The sequence below is a fragment of the Rana temporaria genome, chromosome 8 (genome assembly GCF_905171775.1).
Source record: "Rana temporaria chromosome 8, aRanTem1.1, whole genome shotgun sequence".
Lineage (NCBI taxonomy): Eukaryota > Metazoa > Chordata > Amphibia > Anura > Ranidae > Rana > Rana temporaria.
Window position 1 is genome coordinate 28,613,162 of NC_053496.1, and position 14,020 is coordinate 28,627,181.

At 44.2% G+C, this 14,020-nt stretch overlaps 1 protein-coding gene across 5 annotated transcripts in view; it reads right to left on the reverse strand.

Annotated features, from left to right (window-relative positions):
- ALDH18A1 (aldehyde dehydrogenase 18 family member A1) overlaps window positions 1-14,020 on the reverse strand; it is a 63,215-nt gene that overhangs the window by 23,760 nt on the left and 25,435 nt on the right. For 4 of the 5 annotated variants that reach the window (XM_040361449.1, XM_040361450.1, XM_040361447.1 and 1 more), the window contains exons 6-9: window positions 10,421-10,579; window positions 6,092-6,182; window positions 2,728-2,852; window positions 1,468-1,612 (exon numbers count right to left, since the gene is read on the reverse strand). In XM_040361449.1, the coding sequence (XP_040217383.1) occupies window positions 1,468-1,612; window positions 2,728-2,852; window positions 6,092-6,182; window positions 10,421-10,579 (520 nt within the window). The remainder of the gene's footprint in view (window positions 1-1,467; window positions 1,613-2,727; window positions 2,853-6,091; window positions 6,183-10,420; window positions 10,580-14,020) is intronic. The other variant, XM_040361448.1, reaches the window with a different exon arrangement.

The following is a 14,020-nucleotide window of genomic DNA, read 5'->3' on the forward strand; positions in this document are numbered from 1 at the left end:
GATGCGTTTCAGGGGACGACTCCCCCTTTTTTTAGGGCTTTTGCTGCATGCCAATATGTGTGGGCACTGGTGCCAATTCTGTCTCTCTTTCAACGCTGCCTCAGCCAGCACAGCAGATAATTCGAATGTTGTTTCGACAGTCACATCTGTTTGAAATTCTCCCAAACTTATTCGCACGTAGCAAAAGCCCTGAAGGGGGCATTTGCTCCTCCGAAACGCGTTGGTTATCATACTTGTTAAGATTTCTAATAAGCTCCTTCAAATGCTCCATCATTTACTGATACCAGGCGCTTATTCCTACCTACTCTTTCTAGTTACCTAATCTAAGGGCACTCCCATCCCGTCACGTGATCTCTCCAGCAGCCAGCTTCAATGGAGAGGTAAGAGCAGTGACAACAGCGGTGATGTTACTCAGACTTAGACCCCTTTCACACTGAGGAGTTTTTCAGGTGGTACAGCGCTAAAAAATAGGATTTTTGTACTCACAGTAAAATCCATTTCTCTTCCGTTCATAGACGGACACAGCATCCTTTGACAGTAGGGTTATATCCGCTTTCTCCTAGTGAAAGTGGATATAACCCTACTGTCAAAGGATGCTGTGTCCGTCTATGAACGGAAGAGAAATAGCGCTGCTATACCGCCTGAAAAACTCCTTCACTGCATACTCAATGTGAAAGCTGAGGCGATGCGCTGGCGGGAGAGAAAAAAATCTCCTGTCAGCAGCATCTTTGGAGCGGTGAGAGGAGCGGCATTAATACCGCTCCTTCCCATTTAAAACAATGGGAAACCGCGGCAATACCGCCCGCAATGCGCCTCTGCAGAGGCGCATTGCGGGCGGTATTAACCCTTTATCGGCCGCTAGCGGGGGTTAATACCGCACCGCTAGCGGCCGATTCCCGCGGCAATCCCAGCGGTATAGCGCCGCTATTTCTATCGGCGCTATACCGCCACCGCGGCTCCCGGTCCAATGTGAAAGGGGCCTTACTACAGGGCATCAGTTGTCCACTGCTCCTCCGCTACACCGTAGCTGGCACTGGGACCCAATCACATGACTGGAGCTCCCTTAGAGTAGGCAAGTATACACATCTTTCCTTTACAAGGTAGTTAGAGTAGGGTTTAGAATGTAGGTAGGAGTAGGTTTAAGCTTTAACTTTTCATTGGACATCTACTTTAAATGCAAGCAGTGTGACTATATGAATATGACCTGGTATTAGCTTGCTGCAGGGCTGGCGTGTGCGAGGAAACAGCAGCACAAGGAGCCACTCATGCGATAAGGAGTGTGCTGAATGAAGGAGACGGCAGAGTAATTCAGTTTGCCTGTAATTTTAATTCAGTTTGAATGCAGTTGCCTGTAATTCAGTTTGTTGCAGGTTGGCTGGTAAGTTGAGCTGGGAATTTTTCTTTGTTTTATTTAAAGGTCTGGATCATTTGAGCCTGAATTATAAATCATTGCGTTTTTTAACTCACCAGCTGGTTTTACTTCAGAAAAGAAAGTGCCAACCTTCTTTCCGTCCACGATGTCTGCGATCACATGACCAGATATTTTAGGATGGGTGCCATTGGCTATCACCACCGAGGTGCCACCTTGAAGGGCCCACAAAGCAGCTTTGACCTAGAGAAAGGTTACAGCTCAACTTGTATTTAAAAATAAAACAGGTGAAATAAAAAAACATCTTTATTACTTTGATTTGTCTTTTATTCCTTAACTACTTGGGACCCGAGCCATAGACGAATGACGTCCACAAGAAGGCTCTACAGGTCCCGGAGGCCGTCAACAGACTTCCTGGGGCCTCCGGCCGCTGGGGGTGCGCACGTGTCACTGAGGTGCCTGATGTCGGCCAGGTACCCGCGATTTGCAGTCACAGAGCCAGGGACGTGGATCTCTGTGTGTAAACACAGAGATCCACGTCCTGTCAGGGAGAGAGGAGACCGATGGTGTGTCCCTTGTACATAGGGACACCCATCGGTCACCTCCCCCAGTCAGTCCCCTCCCCCCACAGTAAGAATCACCTAGCAGGGAACACATTAACCCCTTGATCGCCCCCTAGTGTTAGCCCCTTCCCTGCCAGTCACATTTATACAGAAATCAGTGCAGTTTTATAGCACTGTTCACTGTATAAATGTGAATGGTCCCAAAAATGTGTCAAAAGCCTCCGATGTGTCCGCCGTAATATCCCTGTTCTGACAAAAATCGCATATCGCCGCCATTACTAGTAAGAAATGTTTTTAAAAATCTGAACTCTATCCCCGATTTTGTAGGCGCTATAACTTTTGCGCAAACCAATCACTATGCGCTTATTGCAATTTTTTTTCACCAATAATATGTAGAAGAATACTATCGGCCTAAACCGAGTAATTTTTTTCTTTTTTAAAAAGGGATATTATAGTAAAAAGTAAAAAAGTTTTTTTTTTTTCAAAATTGTTGCTATTTTTTTGTTTATAACGCAAAAAATAAAAACCGCAGAGATGATCAAATACAACCAAAAGAAAGCTCTATTTGTGGGGAAAAAAGGACGTCAATTTTGTTTGGATGCCACGTCGCACGACCGCGCAATTGTCATTCAAAGCGTGACAGCGCTGAAAGCTGAAATTTCGCCTGGGCAGGAAGTGGGTATATGTGCCCAGTAAGCAAGTGGTTAATGAGAATGTATTATACATTCGGATATACCTGCTTTTCAAATAAAACTGATACAAAGCAACAATTAGACACAATTAGACAGGCCATACCTTGGCCTCCATGCCTCCCATACCGACTCTTGACTTATTCCCAAACGTCACAGACTGCTGATCTCCTGGGTAAAATATGTCGATGAGTTTGGCATCATCTGACCCAGGGGGGCTGTCAAAAAGACCTACAAAACAGAAAGTAAAGCCAATCATGTATCATGCCATGTGTTCACTATAGAGATCCTAAAAGGTAGCTGCCATGCAAGAAAGACTGGGGCTGCCACTGCCAACTCTAACATTTATAGGTAAAGTTGATCCGGGGAAAAATCCGATTGCCTCTCGGAGGGGGGGGGGGGGGGGATCAGGAAGGATTTTTTTTCCCCCGGCTGTAGCAAATTGGAACATTCTCTGCTGGGATTTTTCGCCTTCCTCTGGATCAACTGTGGGTATAGAATTGGGTGTATGGACTTGTATGATATTATATACATTATTATTATTTTATGTTATGGTTGAACTGGATGAACTTGTGTCTTTTTCAACCTGACCAACTATGTAACTATGCCACTGCTAATTCCAAACAATCTTCGTTGCTTTGCTGATATGATGACCCTCTGGCATCAATGATTGTTGTCCCAAGTATACAGATCCTCCACTTTTCTTGTTACCAGTCTACAACTCAGAAAGTGCAGTTCCTGAACTATAGCACATGTATACAGTCCAGGGGTAAACACTATCAAAGGTGGAAGGGACACTGATTGAACATTAAAAAACTCTAGAATTACATTTTTTTGCTAAATTTTCATTAGAGGATAGGAGGGACAGCATATGTCACAATCTATACTTTACCCAATCAGAGAAAGCCTTTTAATTGGTTCAAACAAAATCTAAGGTGGTGCCCCAATGACCGTGATGCCAAAAGAGTGACCCCCTGTGGACAGTGTGCAGAAGGGAAGCTGCTGGAGTAGAACACGGAAGATCACATCTCCACTGTATGTTGCGGGAACTACTATAGAGATTTTTAGCATCTCTGGCAAACCACTGAATATTAGATATGGATACTTTGCTCAAGCCAAGCTGGACCAATATAGGTTTTGCAAGGTTCCTCTGTTCTTTAGAGCAGTGGTTCTCAACCTCAGTCCTCAAGTACCCCCAATGGGCCATGTTTTCAGGTTTTCCTTTACTTTGCACAACTACTTTATTATTATTATTATACAGGATTTATATAGCGCCAACAGTTTACGCAGCGCTTTACAACATCAGGGAAGACATTATAGTTACAATACAATTTAATACAGGAATGATCAGAGGGCCCTGCTCGTTAGAGCTTACAATCTAGAAGGGAGGGTCAAGTGGAACAGAGGGTAGTAGATGTGGGGGGTGATCAGGTTGGCAAAGTTAAAATACAGTTGTTAGATGTGGGTAGGATAGGCTTCTCTGAAGAGGAGGGTTTTCAGGGATCTTTGAAAAGCTAATAGAGAAGGAGATAGACGGATAGTTTGGGGTAAGGAGTTCCATAGGCTTGGAGAGGCTCTGGAAAAGTCCTGTAGACGAGCATGGGAGGAGGTGATGAGATAGCTAGAGAGTAGGAGGTCTTGAGAAGAACGAAGAGAACGATTAGGTTGGTATTTGGAGACTAGGTCAGTGATGTAGCTGGGGGCAGAATTGTGGATGGCTTTGTAGGTCAATATCAATGACATGCTACTGATAAGAGCCATTTTATCCAAGGGAAGCTCGCAAAACATGGCCCGTTGAGGGTGCTTGAGGACTGAGGTTGAGAACCACTGATTTAGAGGACCAACTACCAAGTTGTTCTATAAAATCAACTGGCCCATATTCTGCCCAAAGTAAAGATCATTAACAAAAAAAAAATCTGTATTATGTTGTATTATTTATTTTTTGGGACAAATAAACTGGTACATTTAAAGGGGACTTTTTTTGACCACTGTCAAAGGTGGGATTCCATTTTGGACTTCTTCCTTTCAACTGTGGGCCATATTCTGAGTAAAGTTACGATGGAGTAACTCAGGATACTCCATCGTAACTCCCTTTTTTGACCCGTGTATCTATGCTCCTGATTCTTAGAATCATTTTTGCATAGATACACTTAAGATCCGCCATCTGTAAGTCACTTACACTGGCGGATCTTAAATGCAATGACGCCGGCCGCCGCTAGATGGCATTTACATGAAGGAGTCATTTGCATATGCAAATGATCTTTCTACGCCGATTCACGAACGAGTTCGCGCCGCGTAACCGTCGCTAACGTCGTTTGCGTAAGCGGAAACTTACCCCTGCTATATGAGGGGTAAGTTTCCGCAAGTCTCGCGTAGGCCATGTTACGGATGGCGTCGGGTCCCCGTCGTGTTTTTTCGTCGGATACGTCGTTTACGCAAGTCGTTCTTGCATACGACTTTACGTCAATGACGCACACGTCGGCGTCATTGACGTTTTCCGCCGAGAACTGGAGCATGTGCACTGGGCTTTTTGCAGCCCGGCGCATGCCCAGTTCTTTTGTATCGGGGGCGCGCTTCATTTGAATAGAAGCCGCCCCCTTGGAGATCCGCCAGGCTACGCCGGGACACTTACACTCCGCTGTCCCAACTTATGGAGCAAGTGGTTGGGGAATACAACACCTGCTCCAGTAAGTTGGGACAGCGGAGTGTAAGTGCCCTAAGCGCAGCAGGCGGAGATTTACTCAGAATATGGCCCTGTGTCTCCGGGACAAATTAAGAGAAAGATAGGATAAGATAAAGGATATCCAGAATGTTTAAATTAAAAATGTCAAAACAATATACATTTTCCCGTAACTCTACAATTCTCCAATGTGGGGCACAAGACCAATGCCAAAGCACTGGTCAAGTAGAACAGATCAGTGCTTAAACACCTATGCCATGTGCAGCTCCTATGCCACCTATGCCAGGTGCAGCTCCTATGCCACGTGCATGAGGCCATAAAATAAGCTGCAAAAAGGTTAATTCGATTCTGTCGAAATTGTCCCTAATATGTATGAAAGTTAGGGACCTTCGAGTTTAAGATCCTTAAGGGTAGGGACTGATGTGAATGTACAATGTATATGTAAAGTGCTGGGTAAATTGACGGAGCTAGATAAGCATCTGAAAAAAAATGTAAAAAATAATAGAAAAAATAATAATTATAATAACGGACGCTGCTAAAAGCAGCTGTGAAAAACACCTGGTGTGCATGAGGCCTTAATTAAAAAGAAATACAAAAATTACATAATCAAATTGATGCGTCATTGCCTGTTTTTTCATCCTTGCCCCAGAAAGTTTATGACCCGATTCTAAGAAAACCTAGAAAGTGTATAATAAGCAAAGCTCTAGGCACACCCAACAACAGAGAGAGAAAGCAGTTGAACTAGTTTCAGTCCTAATTGCTGGCACGGAGGACGATCGTTTATCACTACCTTCCACATCAGAAAGAACGATGATCAAGTCCGCCTTCATCTCAACAGCCAGCCGAGCTGCCAAGCTGTCATTATCCTTTATGCTGATCACCTGTGGAGAAAAGCCAGGTCAGAAGAGAATGTCTTATTACACCATAGTTCTATCTAGATGAAAGAAGAGATCTGGATTCTAGTGATTAGTATACAACAAGAAAAATACAGCAGAGAAGTAAGCGAGCGAGCGAGCGGCATGCTATGTAGTGCAGGAAGACTCGGTGATGTCACAGTGGGTGCAATGTGCAGGTCTAGCTGGTAAAATGACCCCAATAGACATACAGAAGACCTTTTCACCACATGGAGCCTTGGAAAGCAAAAATATAAATCATGAGGTTTAATTAATAAAAATGTAAGTGAAACAACTTCTTTATTATATTCAGTTCCCCAGGGGACAATGTGTATGTAGTACTTTGTCCCATCTTCCTATGGGCTGCATTAGGCTAGTTGCAAAGTTGGACAGGTGTCGCCCCCTACGCCCACAGTTGTTTGACTATGCAGATAACAAGCAGGGGGGTGCTTTGACTCCAGGAACTTGCCTGGATGGTGAGGTCGTCTCAAATGTTGAAAGAAAGCGAGCAAGTGTTAGGAAATGGAGCAAAGAGTTGTCTCTCAAAGCAGCCGTCACTTTATTAGTTGCGTGTTCAAATGGCCATGGGGGGAGGAGGGGTGCCCTGTCAGACATCGCAGTTGGGTCTTAAGCCTTGTACACACAATCTAATTTTCCGACGGGAATCGTGTGATGACAGGCTGTTGTCGGAAAATCCAACCATTTATATGCTCCATCGGACAATTGTCTGATTTCCCGCAGACAAATGTTGCATAGCAAGCTTTAAAATTTTCCGCCAACAATTGTGTGTCGTCGGATTTTCCAAGCGTGTGGACAAAAGTCCAAAGTACAAACACGCATGCTCAGAAGCAATGCTTACCATAACACAACATTAGCAGAAGTTGCCCAAAGGGTGGCGCTAAAAAAACACATTTTTTTGTTTGTTGGCCGATAATTCTTTGCCGTTTGTACGCAAGACAAGTTTATTGTCAATGCCCTTTGGACAAAAGTCCTACAACTTGTCCGCTGAAAATCCGATCGTGTGTACCAGGCTTTAAAGACGGCGCCAAAGAAGGTAGGATAAAGTACTACATGTACGTTGTCCAGAGCAGATTAATAAATGCGAGGGAAAAAAAAAGAAAAAAATGTAAATTTGGCACGCACAGCTTTAAAGCCATTGAGAAATTATAAAGATCAGGGTGTTTTTTCAATTTCGGGGTTTTCATAAGCTGAGGAACAGAAAGTCTGAATATAATCAAATACAGAAATCACTCTACAGATAAGAGAGAGTAATGGTCCAAAATTGAATGAATGAAATTAAAGTAGACATACTTTTCGTGAACTGCTTAAAGCCTAACTCCAGGTTTTGGGATATTTTAAATATTTCGAGCCAAGCTGGCCCAAACAAACTTTTCCATTACTAAGAAGTGTCTCCATGTCAGCACTGTATAAACTGTATGGAGCATCAGCTGCATAAAGTATGCCGTTTCGTGTTCTGGCATTGGTACAGGAACTTCCTGTGGATGGCAAACCGCTGCTTAGCCATTCACAGGAAACCTTGTATTCATTCATAAAAATACAAGGTTTCCTCTGATTGGCCGAGGTGACCCATCTCTATACCTACTCATAGGAAGCCTTGTATTTATTGAAAAAATAAATAAAAAATACAAGGTTTTCTCATCCAGATGAGCCAGGCCTTCTCTTCCAACATCAGTGCCTGACCTCACAGATGCACTTCTGGAAGAATAGTCAAAACATTCCCATAGACACACTCCTAAACCTTGTGGACGGCCTTCCCAGAAGAGTTGAAGCTGTTAAATCTGCAAAGGGCGGGCCAACTCAATATTGAACCCTACGGACTAAGACTGGGATGCCATTAAAGTTCATGTGTGTGTAAAAGCAGATGTCCCAATACTTTTGGTAATATAGTTTATGTGTGAATTGGATGCAGTCACACATGTCCGGGGTGCCTGCGGTGCGAATTCCAAAAGGGGTCCTCTGTGTCCTCTCAGGCTGGAAAGTTCAGCACAAAGTTAGTTCCCATCTGTACGTTGCAGTGCGCTAAATCAGAAATGCGTTGTGCATGCCGATTGGGTGCATTTCAAAATGAATAGCACTGCACTGTGTTTCATACGTTACCATGCCCTGCGCCTTACTGAACAGGCCCATATACAAGGTTATTTCCCCCCCATTGAATGATTAAAAGGATCACTAAAGGAAAACATTTTTTTTGCTGAAATGACTGTTTACAGGGTATAGAGACATAATGGTTAACTGATTCCTTTTAAAAACGATTAAAAATCATATAATGTGCCTCCTAGATGCAAAAGCGTAACTGAAAGTAGTTTAGTCTTTGCATGTTATTTTATGCCTCTGTGCTGGACAGTGCCATAGAGAGTCATGGCTAGGAAAACGAAACTAAAATCTCCCATGACTTTTTTCATACGGAGCCAGACAACCAGGAAGTGTCCAGAACAGAGCAGTTTTACAGCAACATCAGAGCAAAAACGAGCAATGAGGACATGAAACCAGGACTGCAGTAAGGTAAAGGAAGCTATTTAGCTAAAAAAGGCATATCTCCAAGAATTCAACCCAGAGGGGACCTGTGGCAGAGGTATCTTCTGAGGCTCATTGAGAGGGGTCTGTGGCAGAGACTTTCTCCCAAGTTCAAGTTCACCAAGGAGGGTCTGTGGCAGAGACTTATTCCTATAATTGTCCAGCTGCCAGGTCAGTGAGAGAGGCCTGTCTGGGTACACTAAACCCACTCCGGCGGGAGTGGCGCAGAGAAGTGTTACGCTTGGGAGCAGGGCCGTTTCCCCATCATCACGCCTGAATCTGCTATCCTTCCTCCTTTCAACTTCAATTTCTTCACCGCAAGTTTATTGTTTTTACCCGACTGGTAATAAAGAGCACCTGTCGTGGACATTCCTTTACTTCTGTTTATGCACATACGCATCATTCACCCCTAGAGGATTCGGAGGAGCCACAAGGTAACACGCCGCCCAAAAATCCAGCAGCTCCAATGGGGGTAATGCTATATATTTTATATATATATATATATATATATATATATATATTTATATTATTAATACAATTTATTATAGTTTATTTCACCTCTATATAGATTTTTTTGTGATCACAATGGCGTACGTAGGGGCATTTCTGTTGATTATTTGCGATTATTGTTGCCCCACTGACATCTTTGTGTGTTGTGTTCTCATATTTGTAGGAAAGAATGACGCACTATAGTAGCCATTCTCAACTAAGATTTTGTAGAACCCTGGGGGGGTTCCTCAAGCTGTGGCTGGCTGACCTCTCTCCCATCTAATGGTGCCGGCATAATTTTGGGGCCAGTGCCACTTAAATTTGAGGTTCACCCAAAAAGTTAATTTTTAACACTAGATTGATGCTCATTTTGTCAAGGGGAATCGGGTTGTTTTTTTTAAATTGAAGCAGTACTTACCGTTTTAGAGAGCGATCTTCTCCACCGCTTCCGGGTATGGGCTGCGGGACTGGGCGTTCCTATTTGATTGACAGGCTTCCGACGGTCGCATCTATCGCGTCACGATTTTCCGAAAGTAGCCGAACGTCGGTGCGCAGGCGCCGTATAGAGCCGCACCGACGTTCGGCTTCTTTCGGCTACTCGTGACGCGATGTATGCGACCGTCGGAAGCCTGTCAATCAAATAGGAATGCCCAGTCCCGAAGACCCATACCCGGAAGCGGCGGAGAAGATCGCTATCTAAAACGGTAAGTACTGCTTCGATTTTAAAGCCTGTCGGAAGCCTGTCAATCAAATAGGAATGCCCAGTCCCGAAGACCATACCCGGAAGTGGCGGAGAAGATCGCTCTCTAAAACGATTTTTTTAAAAAACACCCGATTCCGCTAGACAAAATGAGCCTCAATCTAATGTTAAAAAAAAAAATTTCGGGTGAACTCCCGCTTTAACTTTTTAGCTGTTTGTAGGGTTTGCATTCTGTCTACTAACTACCAATGTAAGGGGCATCGTTCCCACTCAACTCTGAAGAATTTCGCCGAGATCTGAAAATTATTTTAAGGGTTCCTCTGGCATAAAAAAAAAGGTTGAGAAAGGTTGCACTATAAAATGGAACACATGCCAAACCTTCGCACTGCTCCCTGCAGTAATACATCACCCGTCTTCTCTGGCACCAATGCAGAATCTAGCCATGCACAAGTGCTAAAAGAGCTCCGCATGCAGCTTGAGCCCACAGGTATACTTCACCCACATTTACCCCCTGGAGATCACTGTTAGGTTCAGGAGGAGGAACGACAGCGTCATTCGTGTTAATGATCGGCACGATGTTCATTCGCAGCAGCTCGTGCAAAGTGCCGTTTAAATTCCGTCTCTTCTGCTCATCATGGAAATCCAAATTTGTGACCAGAATCTAGAAGAGAAAAATAAAAAAAGCTTAAACCCAACACAAATTCCACCACTGTAGCAGATCGTACTCACATTCAATGGTAAATATAAAGTACAAGTCTGGATTCCATGCGTTACAGAAAGGTTTTTTTGTAGCAGTCACCCATACACCACTTGTATTGTTTTTGTAGCAGTCACCCATACACCACTTGTATTGTGCCAGGTCTCGTCTTGGCATCAAGCCTAGAATCTAGCCTGTGAACTTTGGCACACAGTCTGATCAATGTCCTCCTGCCGGGTAATGAGGTCTTTTCAGGTGAACCGAACTGGACAGAATGGCAAAATAAATATCACATATTTCAGATACCATATGACTAATCTGTCTGTGAGCGATAAAGGCAGTAAAAGAAAGATCTGGTTTATGGTGCTGGAACATGGCTGATCTCCAGCATTGGGAAGGTCTTCGAATAGCAAAAGTGCATACAGAGCACAATGGATGCAACACACTGTAATGAGATGTAAATGATAATGTCACCATCTTAACCTCTTCCCATTCCTGCCATAGTAATAAAATGGCTGCAAGGTGGCTCTGCCATCCTGGTCGGCCATGATATGACGTCCTCGGCTTCCGGGCCGATAGGGGGCGCGCGCGTCACGTCACTCAGGAGCCAATGCGCATGCCCGGCGGCCACGATGCCCAACAGGCACCCGCAATTGCTTGTCACAGAGCAGGAACGTGGATGTGTGTGTGGTAACAGATCACGGTCCTGTTAGGGGAGAGGAGACCGATCGTGTGTTCCTTGTATATAGGAACACCGAACGGTCACCTCCCCCAATCAGTCCCCTCCCCTCACAGTTAGAGTCACTCCCTAGGTAACATTTAAATCCTTGATTGCCCCCTAGTGTTAACCGCTTCCCTGCCAGTGACATTTATACAGTAATCAGTGCATTATTATAGCACTGATCACTGTATAAATGTCAATGGTCCCAAAAAGTGTCAAAAGTGTCCGATCGGTCTGTCGCAATGTTGCAGTCCTGACAAAAATCCTCCCTCCTCTCCTTCCCTCCCCCTCTTTACCCTGTGATAGACAGGTATGGGTGTGTAAGCCAAAAAGTATATGTTGGTTCAGATCTGCATGAGGGGGAGGGGTGGGAGAAGTGACCACTCTACCACCAAGAGGTCTTTTTAATAATAAGAGAGGTAGGGCAGGAAGGGAAAAAGGTACTAAGGTATAATATAAGTCCTATTATAGATCTAGGATTATAAGAATGGACCTAGCTCTGTACCCACACAAATATCTTTTTTTTTGTATGTATGTATTATGTTGTATGTATATGTTAATGTATATGTTCTATGTATGAAGAATTTATGAACTATATATTGGATGCCGATTTTAAAAATGTTTTAAGAAAGTTTGTAAAGATTTTTCTATGTGAAAAGAATAAAAACAATTTAAACACTAACAAAAATCGCAGATCGCCGCCATTACTGGTAAAAAAAATAATACAAATGCCATAAATCTATCCCCTATTTTGTAGATGCTATAACTTTTGCGCAAAGCAATCAATATACGCTTATTTTATTTTTGCCAAAAATAAGTAGAAGAATACATAATCGGCCTAAGTGGAGGATGAAATTTGTTTTTGTTTTTCTTTTAATTGGGATATTTATTATAGCAAAATATAAGCAAAAAAAAAACATAGCGCAAAAAATAAAAAACCACAGAGGTCATCAAATACCAAAAGAAAGCTCTATTTCTGGAGGAAAAAAATGTATCAAATTTCATATAGGTACAGTGTTGCATGACCGTGCAATTGTCATTGAAAATGTTACAGCGCTGAAAGCTGAAAATTGGCCTGGGCAGGAAGGGGGTGAAAATGCCCTGTATTGAAGTGGTTAAGATGACTGTAGGAACAGACTACAAGAGACTGTGAGATTATTCAGAGGGGCACTTCCAATCTAGGGCAGTCTTCATTTTTTAGGACCGTGATAGGCAACCTCTATACTCCAACTTTGGTGAAACCAATCATGCATCTGGGAGTCATGTCTATGGTTGTCAGAGTACTTCAATGCATCATGGGACATGTAGTTTCACCAGAGTTAGGTCGGCCATAGACCGAGCGTCTTTCTTTCCTGCAACCATGGGTTTTTTCAGTGTTGATGGGGGAATCCCTCCCATGGAGCCACGGTGTTCTCCCAGTGGGGGGGAATGTCCGGGAGAACACAGTGGGGCAGATTCAGATAGAGATACAACGGCGTATCTCCTGATACGCCGTCGTATCTCTGAGATCCGACGGTCGGATCTATGCGACTGATTCATAAGAATCAGTTCCGCATAGATCTCCCTTAGATCGGACAGGTGTAAGTGACTTACACCGTCGGATCTTAGGCTGCAATCTCCCGCCGGCCGCTAGGTGGCGCTTCCATTTGTATACGCGACAAATATGCAAATGAGGAGATCCGCCGATTCAGAAACGAATGCCCGCCCGTCGCTTTTTTTTTACGTCGCTTGCGTTCGGCTTTTTCCGGTGGATAGTTACCCCTGCTATATGCGGCCTATCCTATGTTAAGTATGGCCGCCGTTACCGCGCCGAGTTTTGAAATTTCACGTTGTTTGCGCAAGTCGGTCGCGAATACGGATGGACGTAATTTACATTGCCGTCGAAACCAGCGACGTCATTTGGAGCAATGCATGCTGGGAAATTTAGCCGGCGGTGCATGCGCAGTTAAATCGGCACGGGGACGCGCCTGATTTAAATACTACACTCCCCCTAGCCGCGGAATTTGAATTCCGCCGGAGGATTTACGACCTGCCGGCGCAAGTTTCGAGGCAAGTGCTTTCTGAATACAGCACTAGCCTCTCAAACTTGCGCCGGCGGATCGTAAATCAGATAGATTACGCTAATCTATCTGAATCTACCCCATTGATTATTGCTAGAGACTATAATAGCTGCCAACAGTAATCCACCGATCAATTTGGGTACATTCAGCCTGCCTACTCGTCGTTCGAATCTCAGGCGGTTTCTGCTGAACTGGCCGACATTCGAACCATCTATGACTGGCTTTAAAACATAACAGTATGAAAGGGGCCATAGTGAATGCAGGTTCTAGGTTTAGTAACACTTTAAGGTAAAATACCTTCTTTGACTGGGATACCCCCCCCCCAGTATACTCACCTGAGCCCCATAGATGTGCACAAGTGCAGCGTCTCCCTATCTCACCGCATAGGGCAGATTGATATCAGTGGGAGAAATAGGCCCCTGATGTTGTCAATCAAAATCTGTGATAAGGGTTACGAGGGCGGGGCGGGGCTGAGCCCCACTGTCTATGGACACAGGCAGCGGAGCTCAGGAGCAAGCCCGCAGGAGTGCCGCATCTGAAGAGGCTTCTTATAGAGGTGCTCACTGAAGAGCCAAAGCCAATAACGCCAACGGGGGATCCAAGAAGAGGAGGACCTGGGCTGCT